At 40.6% G+C, this 20,957-nt stretch overlaps 1 protein-coding gene across 1 annotated transcript; it reads right to left on the bottom strand.

The window, feature by feature from the left end:
• Positions 1–7,275: 7,275 nt before the first annotated feature.
• LOC311001864 (schwannomin-interacting protein 1) lies at positions 7,276–14,879 on the bottom strand (the record flags this gene model as incomplete). Its single annotated transcript, XM_083993043.1, has 7 exons — positions 14,744–14,879; positions 13,414–13,700; positions 12,645–12,769; positions 12,232–12,340; positions 10,235–10,363; positions 9,069–9,186; positions 7,276–7,376 (listed from the first exon to the last, which is right to left on the bottom strand). The coding sequence occupies exons 2-7, from the start codon at positions 13,696–13,698 to the stop codon at positions 7,276–7,278; spliced, it is 867 nt and encodes a 288-aa protein (XP_083849169.1). The 5' UTR covers positions 13,699–13,700; positions 14,744–14,879.
• Between the last annotated feature and the right edge of the window lie 6,078 nt (positions 14,880–20,957).

Genomic DNA, 20,957 nt, shown 5'->3' with positions numbered 1-20,957 from the left:
CTCTGTCATCTTCGTACCCCGGTGCACCATCCAATGCTGATCTCCGATGTGGATTTCCGGTCCATGCGGGTGTTTGCCTACAAGACAAAGAGACAAATCAGTTATCAGACAACAATCTACTGCTCTTTGCACAAAATAATAACCTGGAGATCCACCGGTTTTGATGGTAGAGTTTAGTCCTAAAATGCTTGATAAAGCTGTCCTTGAAGGGTCAATATTAGGTCCCTCACTCTTCACTGTATGTGAAAATTCAACAGAGATTTAGAAGACGATGATACCATCATTATAACATATCATAAACGAAGATCTACATCCAATGAATATGGAGCTTTGATGTTCGTATACCATCCCCCATTCCCACTGGTAATCCAATTGATTGTATTGTGATCAAATAGGTTGATTGGGTTTACAAAACATTGAGTTACTTCCTAAATACAACAGGAAGGTGATGAATAATGATGAATGAATGAACCATCAGGTCTTTAAAGGTGTACAGAAATGGCCTTTTGTCCTGTTCGTCGCGCCGAGTTGTCACGAGTTGCTGACGTATAATCCGTGCGCCTGCATTATCCAATGCGGAAAAAAAACTACCACACTTTCATCCCGGATTTAATCAAAAATAGAATTCTGCACAAAGTTTGGCCTACATCGTCTGATAGATGAGTTATTACACTAATTTTATGACCCAGAGTGAGCTCAAATTCAGTTTTCCTTTCTGTAAAGCTTTAATACTCTGCTGACTTTCATCATCATCCGGTATAACTTCAGTTTTTGATGTTAGTTTCTAACGTTAAGCGCTAATTAAAGTGATAGATGCTCTTCATTTGTGTTCTTAGGGGGAGGACAGGGGAAAGGTTGTGCCCACCGACACACATCCCCCCCCTCCCCACGACTCTCTGGCTGTTGACTGGAGTCTTTACACAATCTGCTTGACCTCCTGCTGCCCGCTGCTGATTCTTAGTGCTTGTTTGCCTTCCTGTGTACAAGGGTATGCTGCTGATTCAGTCGCTTCTCACCCCATTAGCTCAGCAATAAGTAACCACACTACCTCAGGTGTCTCCCTCCCTCTGTCACTCTCACTCCACTGGCTGCAGACTGTCTTTCACCACAAACATCTCTGGTTTTATGTCACATGGAGGAGTGGAGCTACAGCAGGATTGTCAAAGTCAACATGAAGCCATGGGCTCCGGCTCTCGGCTCCGAGGCTCTCCATCAGCACACAGGCAGTGTTTGTATAAGTGTCAAGTGAGCCATCTTGAGGTTGTACCAGCACTTCACCACGGAGTTCAAATAAATATGGGTGATGTGTCAACCAGTAACATGACATATTAACAGCAAAACACAAATTCAGAGCCAAGAAACAGCGAGGGCAGCACTGATGGTGCAGTCTTGTTTATAATGTCCTTATGAGTATATATAACTCAAACAATGACTGTGTGGGCTGGAGAGGGTAAGTGCCTGACTCCAATAAGATATAGCTAAGGGTTTAAAGGGATAGTTCACCCAAAATTCAAATTATCTACTCACCCTCATGTCGACTAAGGGCTGGGAGAAGTTTCAGAGTCCTCCGTACCTTATCTGAGTTACAGGGGGGGTCCGCGCACCATTATATTTGTCCATATAATGGTTGTGAATGGTGCTCACTTTTCTTTGTCCAAAAAGACACACCAAAAAACATCCAAATACCTCCATACTGCTCGTGTGTAATGTCCCTCTTGTATTGAAGCCCCGACATGAGAAATTGTTCCGAAAAAAATTAAATAAGTCTCTAAGTTTTAAGCTTGTTTGTAGCGGAAGCTCCCTGTGTCTTAGTTCACTGCTCTGCCGGTGTCGGTGCAAATCTTGCGTGATTTGCACTGACCGGCGGAACAATTTCTCATATTGGGGCTTCAATACAAGAGGGACATTACAGACGAGCAGTATGGAGGTATTTGGATGGTTTTTGGTGTGTCTTTTTGACGAAGAAAAGTGAGCACCATTCACAACCATTGGACATGTAGTGCTGCGCGGACCCCCCGTTTTTCCTCAGTCGATGTGGGTCGATGAGGGTCTAAGGACAGAGTTGTTACGATGCCATGTAAAGCCCTTTGAGACAAACTGTTTGTAAAAACGGGCTATACAAATAAAATTGCCTTGCCTTGCCTTGCCCCGTAACTCCGAGGAGGACGGATTCTCCCAGCCATTAGTCGACATGAGGGTGAGTAGATAATGAGTGAAATTTGAATTTTGGGTGAACTATCCCTTTAAACATTTAGTAAGATTTCAGAGACTAAGGGTGAAGAAGATTTGTCAGCCAGTTGAACAAATTGCAAAAGCTCAGCACAGAGTGATCATAAAGGTCAACTCGATGATCAATATGGAGACGATTAGATCCAGGAGTTGTGTAGGCTTACAGTAGGTTGGTCAACAAATGTTCATACTGTATGTGCCAGACACTAAACATCACAGAAGATAAAACTTCTGGAGTCAGATCCAGACCTGAATCCAGTGGAGATGCTCTGAACCAGGATGAAGCGATCTGATCAGCAGCTATACTACCGGAAGAGCTGGCCTCAGGTTATTGGAGCCAAAGGCGGATCAATTAGTTATTAATTTCAAGGTTCACCGACTGTTTCCACCAGATATGTGAATGTTTGATGGCTCTGTTCACTAAAGAGCTCAAAGCACCAAGAACAAAGACATTGACAACTGTTAATGGTTACTGAGACAACCTCCTCTAATGAACCATTCAGACAATCATTTCATCAGTGCTTTAGTCAATCACTTGTGTTTGTTCCTTTCACCACAGACGATGACTCGTCTTTTAAAAGCTGCATGCTGCACAGTTTTGCCATTGACTTCTGTTCTTTTTTTTTTTTTACTAACAATGTAGAACCCAACTTTCTTTAGATTTATAGAGACAACTGTATGCTTTTCTTTCATTGAATTTGATATGTTTCAAAATGTTTCAATGTCAGAGTAACACCTGGTTACATCTGTACACGTTTAACATTCAGAGTGGTTAAAACATGAGTCTGTTTGCAGATTTTATAATGAAATCGGCTGCTTCCTGAAAAACCCGTATAGGCTTTGATCACTTTATATCATGGCTTATATTGGATATTAAACTGAACATATAAATATGACCAAATGCTACATTGAAATCACAGTCTTTCTGAACTTAGAGCGACAAAAAAACAGATGAAATCTAGATTTAAACATTAAAAACTGGTCATAAATATAAGTAAAAACAAAAAGTCATTTCAGGTCCAGTTACCTGATCTTTATGAAAATCAAACTTACTCTTTTGTGACAGATCCCAGCTCTTTATTTTTCTGTTCTGAGCTCAGATCCTCGGGTAGTTTTCCAGGAGCAGCTATAACGGCTTCTGAGAAACCCCAGACCACACAGAGTCCGAGCTGATGGATCTGAATTCATATTCAGTCTTGTTCAGACCAGGTTTTTTTTTTTTTAAAGTCCGTTATAAACTGATTGTGGACCTGATGTTTTTGGTGAAATGATGTTTTACTGCTGTGGAAAAAAAAGAAGAAAAAAAAAGAAGCTCTGGTCTAAAAATAACCCCTGAGGTCTGCGGAGGCGCATCAGGATTCAGTGTTTGTGTACAGGGAACCTCATGAACTCATAAATACCTGCATCACTGCAATCTGCTGCCACACGGAGGAGAGCTTACCTGTGCCAGGATGACTTCTACTCCCATATGGCTCCACCAGTTCTGGCTCCCATCAGAGGAAAACCTCCACTGCGGAGCGGCCGGACCGCAGAACCGGGTCCTGGTCCTGGTCCTGGTCCTGGTCCTGGTCCTGGTCCTGGTCCTGGTCCTGTGACGGTGGCCTCAGCAAACATCAGCTGAGTGGTCGGTTGGTCGGTCGGTCGGTCGGTCTGTGATCTGTGGCCGTCTGGATGAGAGCTGACCTTGACAGTTGGACCACTTCTGCTTTCACCTCCTGTTGCTGCTCCTCTGAACAGCCTGACCAGTTTCTATGGTAATTCAGCCCCTCCCCCCCTGGCCCTGTCTGTCCCTCAGTGTGTCATCCAACTCTTCCTCCCCGCTTCACCTGGCTGCAAGTGTGTGTGTGTGTGTGTGTGTGTGTGTGTGTGTGTGTGTGTGTGTGTGTGTGTGTGTGTGTGTGTGTGTGTGTCTTCACCTGCTGAGCTGAGCTGGATGTTTTTCAATGGAAGATGTGAAAATACACACACACACACACATACACACAGATGAAGTGACTCCACCAGCACATTTACATTCATGTACCATCTATATTCAATCTCTGTGCCAGTGTTAACTTAACCTGGGTTAGACAGAGTGCCCAGGATAGACTCTGATCCACAACATGCATATTTATTAATAGGATCAGTTCTGTTCTCGTCTAAAAACAGCAACAAGGTTGTTTGTATTAAAGCTCCATACAGTATAAAGGTAGATGATTGTATTAAAGCTCCATACGGTATAAAGGTAGATGTTTGTGTTAAAGCTCCATACAGTATAAAGGTAGATGTTTGTGTTAAAGCTCCATACAGTATAAAGGTAGATGTCCATGTGTAGTGTGATTATAAAACAGCTCTAGGTTCTATATTAATACTGTGAAAGTATCAAAGCCTCAGTCCACAGAGAAATGCACACAGCCTGTATCCAGAAACTGAGCCTTAAAACCAGCCGTCAGGACTTCCTGTCACTTTGTGATGTCACAACAAAGCAGTCACCCAAAGCCCCGCCCACCATCAAGCACTTTGCTGGATTTGGTTTCTGAGTGTTTTTTTGTGTTTTATTCGGAAATCTGCTCTAGTTTTTCATTAGATCAGTCAAAAAAAAAAACAGTCAGCCAATCATAAGAGAGTCAAAGCCTCCTCTCTTCTGATTGGCTGACAAAGACCTGCTGTTATGAGACATCCAGAGAGAAGCTGAGAGAGGAGATGGAGAATTAGTTTGAAAATAAAACACAACCGAAGACGAATTTAATCTAAATTTATTTATTTGACTTTAAATTAAAACATAGGAGGGAGGAAGTTCTACATGCAGGTTTCTGTGCTGAGAAGAAAACAAATTTTATTGAAATCACTTTATTTGTTCAGGAATCAGACGTAAACACAATTTAAAATCACTTTCCAGTTGATGAGCAGGTTTTATACACAAACGTGTGAATATAACGACAACGACAACTCCACTATGTAAACAATATGATTTTTTCTTTTTGTTCGATTCTGATAAATAAACAGAGTTTAACAGTCTGGTATTAACTGATTAACTGCTCTCAAATACTGGACCAAAAACTCAACGACTGACTGTGCTACATGTCATAAAAGCTGGTGTTGAAATTACTGCCAGGAATTAACGGTTGATATGGTGAAATATACATAAATCTTTAAACTGGATTTTCAAACTCAGTTTAGTGTGAAATGTACAGACAGTTTCACTCACAGTGAACAAACGAGCAAAAAACGGCAAGTGGAATTTTTGTGAATGAGAAAAAGAAACCCAAACACTGTAGTTATGTTTGCTTGTTCAATAATAATAATAAAAAAAACACAGAATAAAACAATCTTCCCTTTACATATCCAGACCCAACAAGATCAATAAAGTTGTGCTGATTGTATAGAACAAACGTTCAGACCTACACAAGCTACACAAAGACATGCATGTATTGTACAAAAACATTAATATCTCGACTACACGACTCCCTTTTACACATCAGGAACAGGAACAAGCGCATCCCAAGATTCATTGCGCCTTGGTTAATAAAACATTGACAAGAGAGCCTGAGGATCACACTGTTAAAATGCTTGGTTTGTTGTGTTTAAGTTAGCTAGGTTTAATCCTGGGATAGAGTTAGCCTAACCTAACCTTAACCCAACAGGCTAACGGCAAAACTGTTGAAACTTGGGACCTTAAAACTTAAGAGTTTTCGTGCAAAACTGTGACACGTCGGAGGGAGTCGCTTTACAATGATGCAATGATGATGCAAAAGCAGGAAGTACTAGGGCCAAACCTTCGTAAAGAAAAAACATAGTGGCGTAGTCCGAACTGGGACACACACACATAGTTTTATTTATAATGAAGTCTGTTATTTTTCCCTCTGTTTGCTTCAGACGTTCACGATCATATCAACAACATTGATTTATTGTCTTTTGTTCTGTGGAGGCTCGGCTGCGTCCTGTGATGTTTTCTGTCTCAGTCCACGACATTCATAAAAAAAAGAAGAAAAAAAAAGAAGAAAAAAAACAAAACAAAACACGGAGTGAATCCTCCTGACAACCCAAAGACATCAAGATACAAAAAAAAAAGGCCTTGTTATGTTTAGGTTTCCTCCTCTGGTCTTCGTCGGGCCGTCAGACTGCCGCGTCATGAATCACACCTCCACAGGATACAACCCACGATCTGGACCGGCTCAAACATCTGGATAATGAAGTTTGATCAGCGGTGGAAGGAGCCAGTCGACGATACGAAACGGACGGTCGCGTCGTCCAACACCGTGAAACACTTTGGGCTTGATGATGTTTCCTCCTCCTACACTGCAAAAACTCAAAATCTTTCCAAGAATATTTGTCTAATTTCTTATCAAAATGTCTAATTTCTAGTCAAAACTAAACTCTCTCCACTTAAAATAAGACTTGTCACCTAAAAACTAACTTTTTCACTTGTTTCAAACAAATTTTCACTTGAAATAAGTAGAAGAATCTGCCAGTGAAAGCAAGATTTTTGTGTTTGTATAATAAGAAAGAAAAACGCGCCCCACTATCAGATTTTTCTACTTATTTCAAGTGAAAATATGCTTGAAAGAAGTAAAAAGTGTCTAAAAACAAGCTACTTTTTATGTGACGAGTCTTATTTTAGGTATAATTAGATTTGTTTTGACTAGAAATGACATTTTTGACTGGAAATATAACTAATATTCTTGGTAAGATTTTGAGTTTTTGCAGTGTAAGTCAGTGCTGTGTAGATCTGGATCCAGACCTGAAGACGTCGTGGAGGTGGAACTGGTCCCGAACATCTGGATCTGAAGGTAAAACATGTTCCACAGCTGGACCTGACAATCCAGCTCACTGTACCATAAGACTCCACCACCGCCACCATCACCGTCGCTGTGCCTCTGACTTTACGTTACATTTCCCTTATAAAAACATATTAACACAAACAACAACACAACCACCGAGCAGCTGAGTGATGTCATCTCAGTCCTCGCTCAGTGATTGGCTGCTCAGGCGTTTGGTCACACGGAGACGTGATGTTTGTGAGGTTCAAAATGTTTTTTTTTTGTCGTTGAACCTCGGCCGGGAACATCACAACGAGGTCAGGTCCTGGACCTCCAGCAGCATGGCGTCCTGCTCCGTCCTCAGCTGGTCCCGCACCTGCAGGCGTCCCACCAGCTCCGAGCTCAGGTCTGAGGGACGGAGACAAGTGAGATGGGGTGAGACGGGTGAGAAAGACACAGGTCCAAACCACGGTTGTCACGAGAACCGATACTTACTTTACCTTACTTATTATTTTACCATCTAGCTATGATCAGTGGTCATATTGAGTGAAATGTATTACAAATAATGTCATAGTCCATCTCAAAAAGACATCATTGCCTTTTTCCAAAAATCACAACTCCCCCCTCCTTTTTGATGGATGTGGTCTCTTCCGCCCTGCACCTTGCCTGCATCAGTCTGTGCTTGGGGGAACTAGGGATTTCAAATGTTTTATCAAAGAGGAACTATGCAAGTCCGCTGCTTTTCCGCTGTTTTGCTAGCAGTACCTGGCCATGTGCATTTGTTTACAAGAAGCCTCCGAAAAATCAATATATGGAGCAGTGAAATACGTTTTTTGAAGTGCATCCACCTTATTGTTCCACATTGTTAGCCAAGATAATGTTTCTGAAATTCAGTTTACCAACTTTTTGGTCCTCAGCATAGAGTTAGTGCCCAAAATAAGTGATTTGAGGGCATCCCCAAAAGATTTTGCGCAATAGGACATTCGCATTCACTGTGCCCCCTCCAATTTTGGGTTTGCATGACGCCCCTGTTTGGTCCCCAAGTCGATGCCAAAATGCAAAAATATGTCAGTACCTGTTTTTTTTTGGTACTGTGAGTACCGGACGACTTTTTTGCAACAAAAATGCAGGGATTATGAAATCATGTAAGCCCCGCCATATTACATGCATTTTGCGCGGAAATCTGCAATTTATGCGGCGAAAGTGCGGCGTCTTTGAAATAATGCAGCCCCCCGCATAAATGTGTGGACTTTGGCTGATTATGCGTTGAGTTATGCAATCGCATAATCGTGTTTTTCTGGAGGGACTAATAATACATCCATGGTTTGGACCAGAGAAAAAACAAACGTGTGTAAATGTGAAACGTACGAGCTGAAAAATGAAAAAATGAGGCATTTTTGCACCAGTTTAGTGTGAACGCAGCCTAAATGTGAATGAATGAGAACATGAGAACTACTTGAAGGATAAAAGTAATGAGGTTTCTGTTTGTGTTAAACCATATTTACCATTTCAACTCTGTTCTTATTTCATGTTGCTGCTGCTGTTTAAATTCTGTGCTGTGCGAGAAGTTGTTGAAGCACAGTGGAGCTTAATTACAAGAAAGTTTGATGTGAAACTGTTTTTTTTTGGTTTATGCCTAATGAATTTAGGAATTTAGAAGCACATGGGTTCTGTTTTTATTTTTAAATTAAATCGATCGAATAATTATTGAGAATTGTGGAAATTTACTTGTATTGACCATATTCACAGTGTCGCCATGTTTCCTTACGTCATCACTCGGGGTGGGTAAACAAACCGCTTCCCAGTTGATACAGATTTAAGGAAGAAATGGGTTGTTAACATCTGAAGGGACATCGGGCAATATTTCAAAATAAAACGACATTTGAGTTAAACTGATTTGGATTAAGTTAGCCGGCATTAGCTGCAACTGCTAACGTTAAGGGTAATGTTATGTGACGCCGTTGAATCTTCCCACCCCGAGTGATGACGTAAGCAAAGATGGCGACGCTGTGAATATGGCTAATTGGTATCGTGACGAGCCGAGTCCAGACACAGGTGAAGAGATGAAGAGTTGAGCGTGAACGTGAGCGGTTGTTTTACCCTGAATGGTTCGACTGAGAGAGTCACGGAGAGAACGAAGCTCCTTCACGCTGAAGCTCTGCAGGTCGCTGCGCTCCACGTGTCTCCTCTGGACCACGGGGCCGGTCTGAGCTGCAGACTGAGGAGAGAGGGAGGGAGGAGGGGGAGAGAGGGATGAGGAGAATGGGTGAGAAGGAGAGAGAGAGAGGAGGAGGAAAGAGGGAGAAAAGAGATGAGGAGGGAAAGTAAGAGGAATGAGGGAGGGAAGGGTAGAGAGAGGGAGGAGGAAAGGGAGGAGAGGAATGAGGAGGAGGAGAGTGGGTGAGAAGGAGAGAGAGAGGAGAAGGAAAGATGGAGAAAAGACATGAGGGAGGGATGAGGGGGAGGAGAGTGGGTGAGAAGGAAAGAGAAAGGAGGAAAGGGACAAGGAAGGAACGTAAGAGGAATGAAAGAGGAAGAGAGAGAGGGAGGAGGAAAGGGAGGAGAGAATAGAGAAGGATGAGAGTGGGTGAGAAGGAGAGAGAAGGAAAGAAGGAGAAAAGAGATGAGGAGGGAAGGTAAGAGGAGTGAGGGAGGAGGAGAGAGAGGGAGGAGAAAAGGGAAGGTGGGAGGAAGACAGTGAGGATGCGGGGGAATAGAAAGCGGGAGAGAGGAGGGAAGAGAGAGGAGGGGGGAAAGCCAGGAGAGATAAAAGAGGGGGAGGACAGGGAGGAATGAAAGGGAGGAGGAGAGGAAGCAGAGGAGAGGAGGAAAGGGAGAATAAGGACAAGAATGAAGGGGGAGGAGGAGAGGGAGGAAGACAGAGGGGATGGGGAATAGAAAAGAGGCATGAGAGGGAAAGATAGAGGGGGAGAGAGAGGAGGACAGAAGGTTCAGGAAATGAGGACAGGAGAGATAATAGAGGGGAGGAGAGAGGGAGAAGGAGAAGGAAAGAGGAATGAAGAAGAGAGGGAGGAATGAAAAGGAGAAGGAGGGAAAGAGAGGAAGGAGAGGGAAGTGGAGGAGTCGAAGTAGGAGAGAAAGAAAAGGAGAGTAAGGACACGAAGGAAGAAGAGAAGGAGGAGAAAGAGGAGGAAATGAAGGAGGAGCAGAGGGGAAAGGTGGAGATAAAGGAGTAGAAGAGGAGGAGGAGTAGAAGAGGAGTAGAAGAGGAGGAGGAGGAGGAGGAGTAGAGTCTGACTCCTCACCAGCGTCTTGTTGTCCGACGTCCTCAGTCGGTCTCTCAGGCTCCTCAACGTGTTCCTGAAACCTCTGGACTTCGGTTTCTCCGGTTTGGCCGCAGCAGGAGGGTTCTTCTGGACCTGGACACCTCCTCTCTGTCAGGAGGAGCAGGAGGAGGAGGAGGAGGAGGAGGAGCAGGAGGAGGAGGAGGTTTAAAGGGATAGTTCACCCAAAATTGAAATTTCACTCATTATCTCCTCCCCCTCATGTGGACTAAGGGCTGGGAGAAGTTTCAGAGTCCTCCGTGGCTTCTCTGAGTTACAGGGGGTCTCGGCGTAGCAGTGCATGTCCATATAACAGTTGCGAATGGATACCAACTGTCTTCGTAACAAAAAGACACACCAAAAAACATCCAAATACCTCCATGCTGCTCGTATGTAATGTCCGTCTTGTATTGAAGCCCCGAAATGCGAAATTGTCCCGAAAAAAATTAAATAAGTCTCAGGGATGTGATTGGCCAAGGACAAAAAAGCAGGAAATTATACAGACCCATAGCGCAACACGGCAACAGTGCAGCCATTACACACAATGACATAATTCTGACACTTTATATTAAAATATACACAAACAGAAAACAATTAATTTAAGGAGAAAAAAACCTCAAAAACAGCATGTCAATCAATAGGTGCAGATATTATTACTGTGTGTGTGTGTTGTGAATATCACACACACTGTGACATAATCTTCATCATTTTGATAATTCAAAATGTGTCGAGAGAGACAAGAGAGAGAGAGAGCCAGTTATGGCAGGTGGAATTAGCACTTTATATTGAACTTATTTAAAAGGAAAACAAACATGCAGTACTTAGCTCCATTTTAATATTTAATGATGGAAAAAAAGTTCTTGAACCATTGAGACCTTCCAGCCAGATGTGTGGTACATGTCTAATATTTTTTGTAGCTAAGTAAATAATAATAAAAAAAGCAGATTTAGTAGCCTACTGACTGAGGTTCCTATCATTGTAATGGCAAGAATGGCTGGAGTGTATGAAACTTAAACTGAAGTCAGAACTGGTCTAGTGGGGAGCTGTGGCTGCAGAGCCCCCTCACAGCAGGTAGCACACGCGTGCGCACGCACACTCACACACACCTGTTGCTGCGCTGTCTCTCTCTGTCCCTCGGCTCTCTGGACTGTTGTTTTGGGCTCTAATAAAGGCGCATGGACGGCCCAACCCAGACGCTCTGGTTCGAGCCGGGTTCGCGCCGAGAATATGACTCGGTGAAGCCGGGCTTTTCTTTTCTTTCTTTTTTTTTTAACGGGTTTGGACTGAGAATTAACGCTCGTCGTAAATGTAAACACACTAAAGTCAGCGCGTCACGTGCAGCACCACGCCGCTCCAACAAACACTACCGCGGCAAAAAAAAATAAAAAAAGAGAGAGAAAAAAAACTACCGATTACCGCCGCTACGTCTTCTTGTTACTGCTCCGTGGTCGGGGCAATATCAACACCTATGGCTGTGTGGGTTAAATGGTGGTGGATAATGGCGGTCCGGCGATCTGCCGGTCCCACCCGGTACCCTCCTCTAAAAAAAAAAAGCGGATTTGCATGATTTACGAGGGTCGCATTTTCATGTCTAAAAATCCGGATTTCCGGAAAAATCCGGAAAAATCACATCCCTGAAGTCTATATTTCAAGCTTGTTTGTAGCAGAAGCTCCTCTTCGAGAAGCTTCCGCTACAAACAAGCTTGAAATATAGACTTATTTAATTTTTTTCGGGACAATTTCGCATTTTGGGGCTTCAATACAAGACGGACATTACATACGAGCAGCATGGAGGTATTTGGATGTTTTTTGGTGTGTCTTTATGTTACGAAGACAGTTGGTATCCATTTGCAACCGTTATATGGACATGACACTGCTACGCCGAGACCCCCTGTAACTCAGAGAAGCCACGGATAACTCTGAAATTTCAATTTTGGGTGAACTATCCCTTTAACTGGTTTTAACTGGTCTTTACTCACCCAGGAGCTGGAGCTCTCCTTCTTGGTCCCGTCTCCTCCCTCCTTCTCCTCCTCCTCACTCTCACTGTTGTTGATGAAGCAGAGCTGAAGGTTCATCTGAGTCTGGAGCCTGAAACACAACGTCATTGGTCGTTAGAGGAACTGCAGCTTTAGTAGTTAAAGGGATAGTTCAACATTTTGGCAATGTATTTTGGCCATAATCCCTATAGTCATAACAGTAGGTTTGTTACCTTTCATTGTCGGTGCAAGCTGTTTTTAGATTGACGGAGCAGAGCCGTGAGCTGCTCAGAGCATGTTGAGAGAATGTTGAACTATCCCTTTGACGCTCTTATTGTGAAACTCTGGATAAATTACCACATCAACTTCCTTCGTCCAGGTGAGCAGTGTGTGTGTGTGTGTGTGTGTGTGTGTACCTGGAGGTGAGGGCCAGCACGTGGCTGTTACAGGCGTCGTCTCCGTCCTCCCAGCTCTCTGCTCTCCTGCCTCGCTCCTCCGACCAGCTGACCGGAGCTCGGCCTCGCTCCAGGGGAAGTCCACTCTGAAACCGCACAACACAACACGACACGACATGACATGACACAACACGACAGTTAGAGGAGGCAACAACAGGGGGAATCCTCCTTTACATAAACTTTTTCCTGCAGTCTATTAGACAACATCTGGATTAACAAAACCAGAAATAAGAGACTCAGGAGAAGGTATTCTGGATCAACAGATTTTAGATTGACAGACTCTGAATTAACAACTTCAGGATTAACCAACTCATCATTGTAGATTCTGGATAATCTGACTCAGCATTAACCAACTCAGGAGGATTGTAGATTCTGGATTAACTGGCTAAGGATTATCCAATTCAGGATTTACAGTTTGTGGATAAACACACTCTGGTTGATCCAATTCAGGATTAACATACTCAGGTTTAGCAGATTCTGGATTAATTGAATCAGGATTAACTGAATCAGGATTCACAGATTCTGGATTAACTGATTCGGGATGAATTAACTCAGGATTAACAAAATCAGGATTTACAGATTGTGGATTAATCAACTCAGGATTAACACACTGTGGATTAACATATCCAGGATTAACCAGCTCAGGATTTACAGATTCTGGATTAGCGCACTCCAGATTGACATATTCAGGATTAACAAACATCAAGATTGACGAATGATGATCTCTGACCTTTGCCCTTTTCTCCTTCTTCTCCTCCTCCTGTTTCTCCAGCTCGGCGATGCGCAGGCTCAGCGCCTCCCAGTGCATGATGGGAAGGCCCAGATTGTCCTCGCCGTAGCCCTCCTGCCAGATCAGCGCCGCCCCCTCTGAATCTTCCTCCTCTTCTTCCTCCTCCTCCTCCTCCTCCTCCTCTTCGTTGTCAGCGTCGTCGTCGTCGCTCCTCCTGTCGTCCTCGGCCTCGTTGCTCTCCTTCTCCTCCCCCTGCTGACTCTGTCGCTCCTTCTCTCCCTCCATCTCTGCAGAGGAGGAACAACAACACGGGTTTATCCCAGTGACATATATAAGTGGATATATTATTATCACATATATACATCCACTGGATAGATGAAGATCTAAATTTATAACATATTTGTTGTGCCCATTGTAACATTTGTGTATGTAGTATATACATGTATGGAAAAACATCTACACAATGACATCATATGTTAATATAGTCAAATTAATCAAAACAATATATAAATCATGTATGCTTACACAAGTTTTTCTTATCAAATGTAAACATCTCTGTTTTAAATGTTGTTGTTGTTAATAGTTTAAAGCGGTTCTTATAGCCTACAAGACATGGCTAGAAAAAGGTTTAGCAGTACCTTGACATGTTTCTAATGGACTATTGCATATATTTACATTTATATCAACACATATTGATGGGCTTTGATATGGATATGTATGCATATATCCCTTATATGTACAAGATAAACATATAAACTACATGTAGGAGATATTTCTAAGCAAAATCCTTATGACACATGTGGCATATCAACTGTAGCCTATGTGTAAATAATAGACTCCATGTATGTGTTCTGTATTATCAATATATGAAAAAGAGTTATGTTTTATGCATAAATAATCATATACATATGTCAGAGTGCATATTATACATATGGTCTTAACATTTATGTCACTATATGCAGTTGTTCCCATTTCAAATAGGTTTCATATATGATTGTTTCATGTAGGCCTATGCTTTCACATTTGTTTGTAGCTACATATAAAGTCAAAACATATCAAGTAGAAAGAAAGTAATGGGTGTGTATATAGAAACAGTGTTGCACGGTGTTTGTGTCTGTAGCTACAGACAGTGACTAAACACTGAGGGTGAGGACAGGCCTGATGATCCGGATCCTCTGGGACCAGGTTCAGCCCCTGAGCAGAAAACAACCAGAGAAACGAGCGAAATCTACAAAAAAAAAAAGTCCAAACTTCCCAAACTCCTGGTCCCGGTCTGAGACTAAAACCAACCAGAGTCTAGCTATGAATAAAGAGGGAAAAGCGGACTCACCTCAGTCCTCGGACACTGACTCAACTAACTGACGTCGTCCTCCACAGTGTTGCCACATTGCTCAGCTCCTCCTCCTCCTCCCCATCTTCCTCCTTCCCTTCTCACTCCTAGAAAACTTCCAAGGAAAACTTTCCACGGGTCGGGGGGGAGTTTGTTTCTCTGGGGCTCAGTCCGGCTCTCTGGACCTGCTGCTGGTCCCTGCTGGTCCCGTCCGGTCCCTGGGCCTCAGAGACTTCACCACCACCACTGCTCCGTCCGGACTCTCGGACCCTGAACAAAAGGAACCTGAGGAATTCCGCAGCAACAGGAACGTTTGGACTGAAGACGCTTCCCGGGAACTTCCTGTCGCCGCCTTCAAAATAAAAGCCTTTTTCGGGGGGTTATCAAGACAAGCAGCCACCCTTCCCCCCTCCACCGGGAAACCCTGATACTGCAACTATAAAAACAACAATAGTTTACTGCCACTATTGATTGAAGTGTTTATTTCGAATATGAAAATAAAATAATAAAAAAAGAGAATAAGAGAAAACATTTAAACATGAGATACAGAATATATAGGTATTCGAAAAGGAGTGAGAAGAAGTAAAACTTATAAACTCCCACCCCCTCTCCTTATATATGACTAACTAAGATCCTTGTCTAAACATATCTTATGTTACGAAATCATGAATATAATTTACTTAGCCTATACATACTAATTATACATACATACAAACATAGGGCCTATACACATACATACATACGGTACATACACATGCCCACATACAGATACATACACAAACACACGTGCACATACATACAAAAGGAAAAGAAACAACAACACAAGATAATAACCAGTATAAAAAGATAAAAATATAAACACTTGGTGCTACCCAACATCTTTCTCAACCCCTGAAAAATAGACTCTTTGTACCTCATTTTAAACTGTTTCATGTTTGGACACTGCTTCAACTCCACTATTATCAGTCTAGATTATATAATGTTTATTTAACTCCTATAATACATACTTTGGCATGTATATGATGTATATTTGTACATTTTTACCAACAAAAATCTTCTATACGTATGGTATATTTTTGTGTGCATTTAAAATGTTTTTGTGTTTTGAGTCAGATATAAACATAAATCCTGAAAACTGTTTGTGAATCCTTTTTTGTTCATTTATTAATTACTGTGTGCATTTATTCATTTTGAGACGGTTCTAGCTCCATGTGTTATGTGCTTATATTGTAAGTAGCTTACACATAAATCCATACTGAAGTAATATAAAAGACAACCATGTATGTTTAAAACTGATGATAAACATATGGTTAAAACATAAGATTGCAACATATAATGCCATATTATGTTAATATTTTCCAAACACATTTTACCATGGGTACCTATATAAAAATATGAAAATATACCTTCATATATGGATATGAATATGAATATATTTCCATATATGGCCACATATAAAGCCATGTTGCATTTCAAATTATACAGTAGTTTAATAGCATAGTTTATGTCACAAATTTGAGTGTTAACACATAATAAATCATAAATAAATAATAATAAACACATTATCACACAGTATTCACTGTCTGGCAGGATCGACATGCTACTACCAGCAGTTACAGCTGGGCAAAGGAGCCTTGTAGTTACTCATTAATGAATAAAGTTGTGTTTTTATTATCAGTTATAAAGGTTATAATGTTCGTAAATGATCAGCTACCGTATAAATGAAAGGTGGTGAAAGTGATGATAATGGAGGAGAATCGATCCAGTAAACAGACCACAGATCAGTGAACGGGGGACAAAAGACTGACTAAACAGTTCAATAGTTTATTATTGTGAACTCATATAGCTAACCAGAGGATGTGTATATCTGATATTTGAATAGGTGAAACAGCCTTTACATAATCACTGTGGAACATTTATGTTATATTTTAGATTTCACCACCACCCTCAGTGTCCAGATCCAGATCCAAACTCTTCAAGATGACCAAATCTGGATAATGAGTGCTCTATGGGACTGTGCATCACAGTGAAGGCGCATGGGGTCACTCAAAATGTATTGTTTTCTGTGCTCTTTGTTGTTTCTTCAATGTCTTTTAAACAGCCACACCCCATCTGGTTGGGCTGTTAAAATAAATAATAATAATAATAAAAAAAAGCAAATATACAGTACATTAGTGAAATTGTGAATATTTCCCCATTTGTTTCAAATTCAAACCTCAAATTTCATTAAATTCAGTTTGGGGAAAAATAGTTGGGGAAAGGTTTTTCAGTTGTAGAATATTCAAAAGTTAACTTTATTCACTGTAATGGTTTAAAAAATTGGTGCAAAATATGAATCAATGAATGTAGCCTATATACTAGCCTACATGATAAATATTGTTTATTTGACCAGTTTGAATTTAATTTAAATCACATTTTGTTCCTGAAATCCCCCTTGAATCCATAATCCTGTTTTTTTTTGATCAAAGTTACTGATCCTACTAAAAAGTTTTTAACAATACAAACTAAGGTTTCCGTTTTTGGTTTTGAAAACAACCCATTTTCAAGATTTGATCCAATCCATAAACAAAAATCCATCCGATCAGATTACCTTTGAACAACTGATGATCTTCAGCTGTTCAGAGAGGAGACACCAGGTGGCAGCAGGAGACCATCCATCCATCCATCCATCCATCCATCCATCCATCCATCCATCCATCCATCCATCCATCCATCCATCCATACTTTGACTTTGATTGAATAACAGTGATTAATAGTTAACACATACACACTGTGGTGGTACTGTCCCATACAGAATAATGCCTTTTCTGTAGCGGCCTGTGTAACTCCTTACCCCCTGAATTACATTTTATTAATGACCTGGCACTCTTCAAGCTGAATCTTAAAACTCACTTATTTAGAAAGGCTTTTACAGTAATATCCAGTGACATTTGTCATTATTTGTCATGTATTGTACATCATATATGGCCTTATAAAGGAGGATGGTGTCATATGTCACACATAAGGGCATGTACAGTATGTAGCCTATATATCTGCTGGATATATGAAGATATACTTTAATATAATGCGCTAAAATTTATATATGTATGTATGGATTTTTTTTATTTGTTAAAAATTAAATTGTTGAATCTACATAAAAACAACACATAAATCATACGTATATGTCATATATGTCAATGGGCGCATGTATATACATTATGAACATATACAGATATGTACATATGAATAAACTACATATATGAGACTTATACATATGGCCTACATTTTATATTATATATTGACATAACTCGACATGTCATATATTATGAAAAATACACATATTTTCTATATTAATAGTTATATACATATGTCAAAGTAAGCATTGTGCATACATTAACATACATATTTATATGGTCTTATGGACATGAAGTTTTTTCCCATTACTAATAGATTTTTACATCTATATGCACATATATTACATATATGGAAATACAAAGTATGTACAGTACATAAATAATATTTGTGTTTGTGGTGACAAGTCTTGGACACATCATCAGTCATGGATCTTGTATACCTCATCCACCCACCCCCACATGTATGTAGGCCTATATATCTGCTGGATGTATGAAGATGTACTTTGCGCTAAAATGTGTATAATGTATGTATGGATTTTTTTTATTTGTTAAAAATTAAATTGTTGAATCTACATAAATCACACATAAACACATAAATCATATAGCCTGTCATATTTGTAATATGTCATATGTATCATGTATATACATTATGAACATATACAGATACGTGAATGAACTACATACATGAGACTTATACACATATATTTTATATTATACATATACATACTTATACATATATATTTTATATTATATATGGACATAACTCCACATATTATGAAAAATACACATATTTTCTATATTGATAGTTATATACACATGTCAAAGTAAGCATTGTGCATACATTTACATACATATTTATATGGTCTTATGGATATATGTGTTGCTGTATGAAGTTTGTTCCCATTACTAATAGATTTTTTTTTACATCTATATGCACATATATTACATATATGGAAATACATAAATAATATTTGTGTTTGTGGTGACAAGTCTTGGACACATATCATGGATCTTGAACCCCCTCCTCCCCCCCTGGTTTGGATCAGCTGATCAGTCAATGAGAGGCGGAGTCGGACAGAAGCAGCAGGCTCTTTATTTCTGTTGCTATAGCTTTTAACCAAGTCAGCATTCATGATACACAGAGACAAACTGGAGCTACAGAAGCCTTCAACACGCACAGAGACCGGAACAAACAGAAGTAGAAGAAGAAGAAGAAGAAGAAGTTATGGCACTCAAGTTAGTTTATACTGGGAATAATAATATTGCTTTAAACACAACCTCTACCCATGATCACTGTTTATAATCATGTCGTATTAAATATCAAATATATTCCTTTACTGCTGTATTTAGGTTATTGCTAACATCCAGCGTACTAACATTAAAGATAAATGACTCACTGTGATAATAGTCTGGTTCAAAAGTACAAATCTTACAGAAATAACAGTCCACGTTTGGCAGGTTATACTGGGACAGGGTCCACTGCAGGGCATGCACAGGGGGCTGATAGGACGGCGAGGAGGGGGAGGGAGGGAGGGAGGAAGAGGAGGGGAGGGGAGGGAGGAGGCGGGGCTTAAGCAGGGTCTCTCCCATTGGATGAGAGGAGCCGGAGGAGCCGTCACTCACTCACACAGTCTGTCACACATGCATTCGTCTTCTCCACTGGTATTTATTTTTAGACATCGGGTACAATCCTTTATTCATGTTTTTAGGTGTCATCTTCCTTTTTTTTCTCTTTTTTTTGTTTCTTTTTAGAGCGACACTAACGAGACCAGACCCAGAAACAAAACAAAACAAAACAAAAAACAAAAAGAAAACAGGAGCTTCAGTTCACATGCCCACAGAGGCCGGGGGGGGGACAGCATCCGGCCAATCAGAGAGCAGAGCTGGACGCTGGCCCCGCCCACTGTTCAAATCAGAAGAGCAGAGAGAGTCTGAGAGACAGGTGCACACACACACACACATACACACTCTTACACACACACGCACACACACACGGATGATCTAAGGATGATCTTCAGTGTTATTATAAATTATCTACATAAATTATCTCTATTAATCAATCAATCAACCAATCAATCAATCAATCAGTGCTGACAACATAGGAAACAACTTGATGGATGAATCTTAAAAAATAAGAAGATGTGAAACAAACTGATAATATGATGAACAGACGTATTGATCCGATAGGTACAAACAAGAACCAGAGCGTTGTGGAGTTGTTGGATTGTGTATTTGATGAGTTTGATGAGGGAAACCAAGAAATCCCATGAGCCTCCGTAGCGTAGCTCTGAGCAGCTCACGGCTCTGCTCCGCCGTTCTAAAAATAGCTTGCACCAACAATTAAAGGTAACGAACCTACTGCTAAGACTATAGCGATTATTATGGCAATGGGCCAATTTGCCAAAATGTTGAACTATCCCTTTAAGATACCTGGGAACTATTTTAAACACAACGACTTCTGCATGTCATCATTTGTAAGACGTGCTTTTATTTTGAAATTCCCCCGCTAAGTCTGATAACAGTAGCCTACTTTCTGCAATTTTTATACTTTATTTGCAGAGACCTGTGTGGAGGTAATTACTAAAATATTTAGTTTGAGACTCTAAAATCCTGATTTAATGTAAACGAACGGGAACTTTATGATCGTATAGAGTTTTATTTTCTCAAGGATAAAAGTTGTAAAGCTCAATAAATCGGCATGTGGCACAAAAACTATGATTGGAAGTCAGGTTGAGCTCAGAAATAAAAATGTCAAATGATATTTTAGTTTTTTTTTTTTAATGATTTGATATGAATGGAAGTGATAAATGAACCGTTTCACATTAGACGCCATGTGTTTGGATCAGGATCAGGCTGAACGTTTCCTCACAGTAATAATAATAATAATGATATTAATAATAATATTAACTACAAGTCGGGTCTGTTTTATTAATAGACGTTTAAATTTATTATTAACTTGTTTTTTTTAGAGGGACTTGAACGTCTCGTGAAGTGTTTTCTCTCTGGACTCTTATGTAACGATGTTTCTCTGAATGTCCTTTCATCTTTCCATCACATCGCCACTTCTCTCCTCCACTCTTCCTCCTCTCCTTCTTCTTCTT

This window comes from Trachurus trachurus (genome assembly GCF_905171665.1).
Source record: "Trachurus trachurus genome assembly, chromosome: 18".
Lineage (NCBI taxonomy): Eukaryota > Metazoa > Chordata > Actinopteri > Carangiformes > Carangidae > Trachurus > Trachurus trachurus.
The sequence above is the reverse complement of the archived record's forward strand: the minus strand, read 5'-3'. Positions and strand labels throughout refer to the sequence as shown.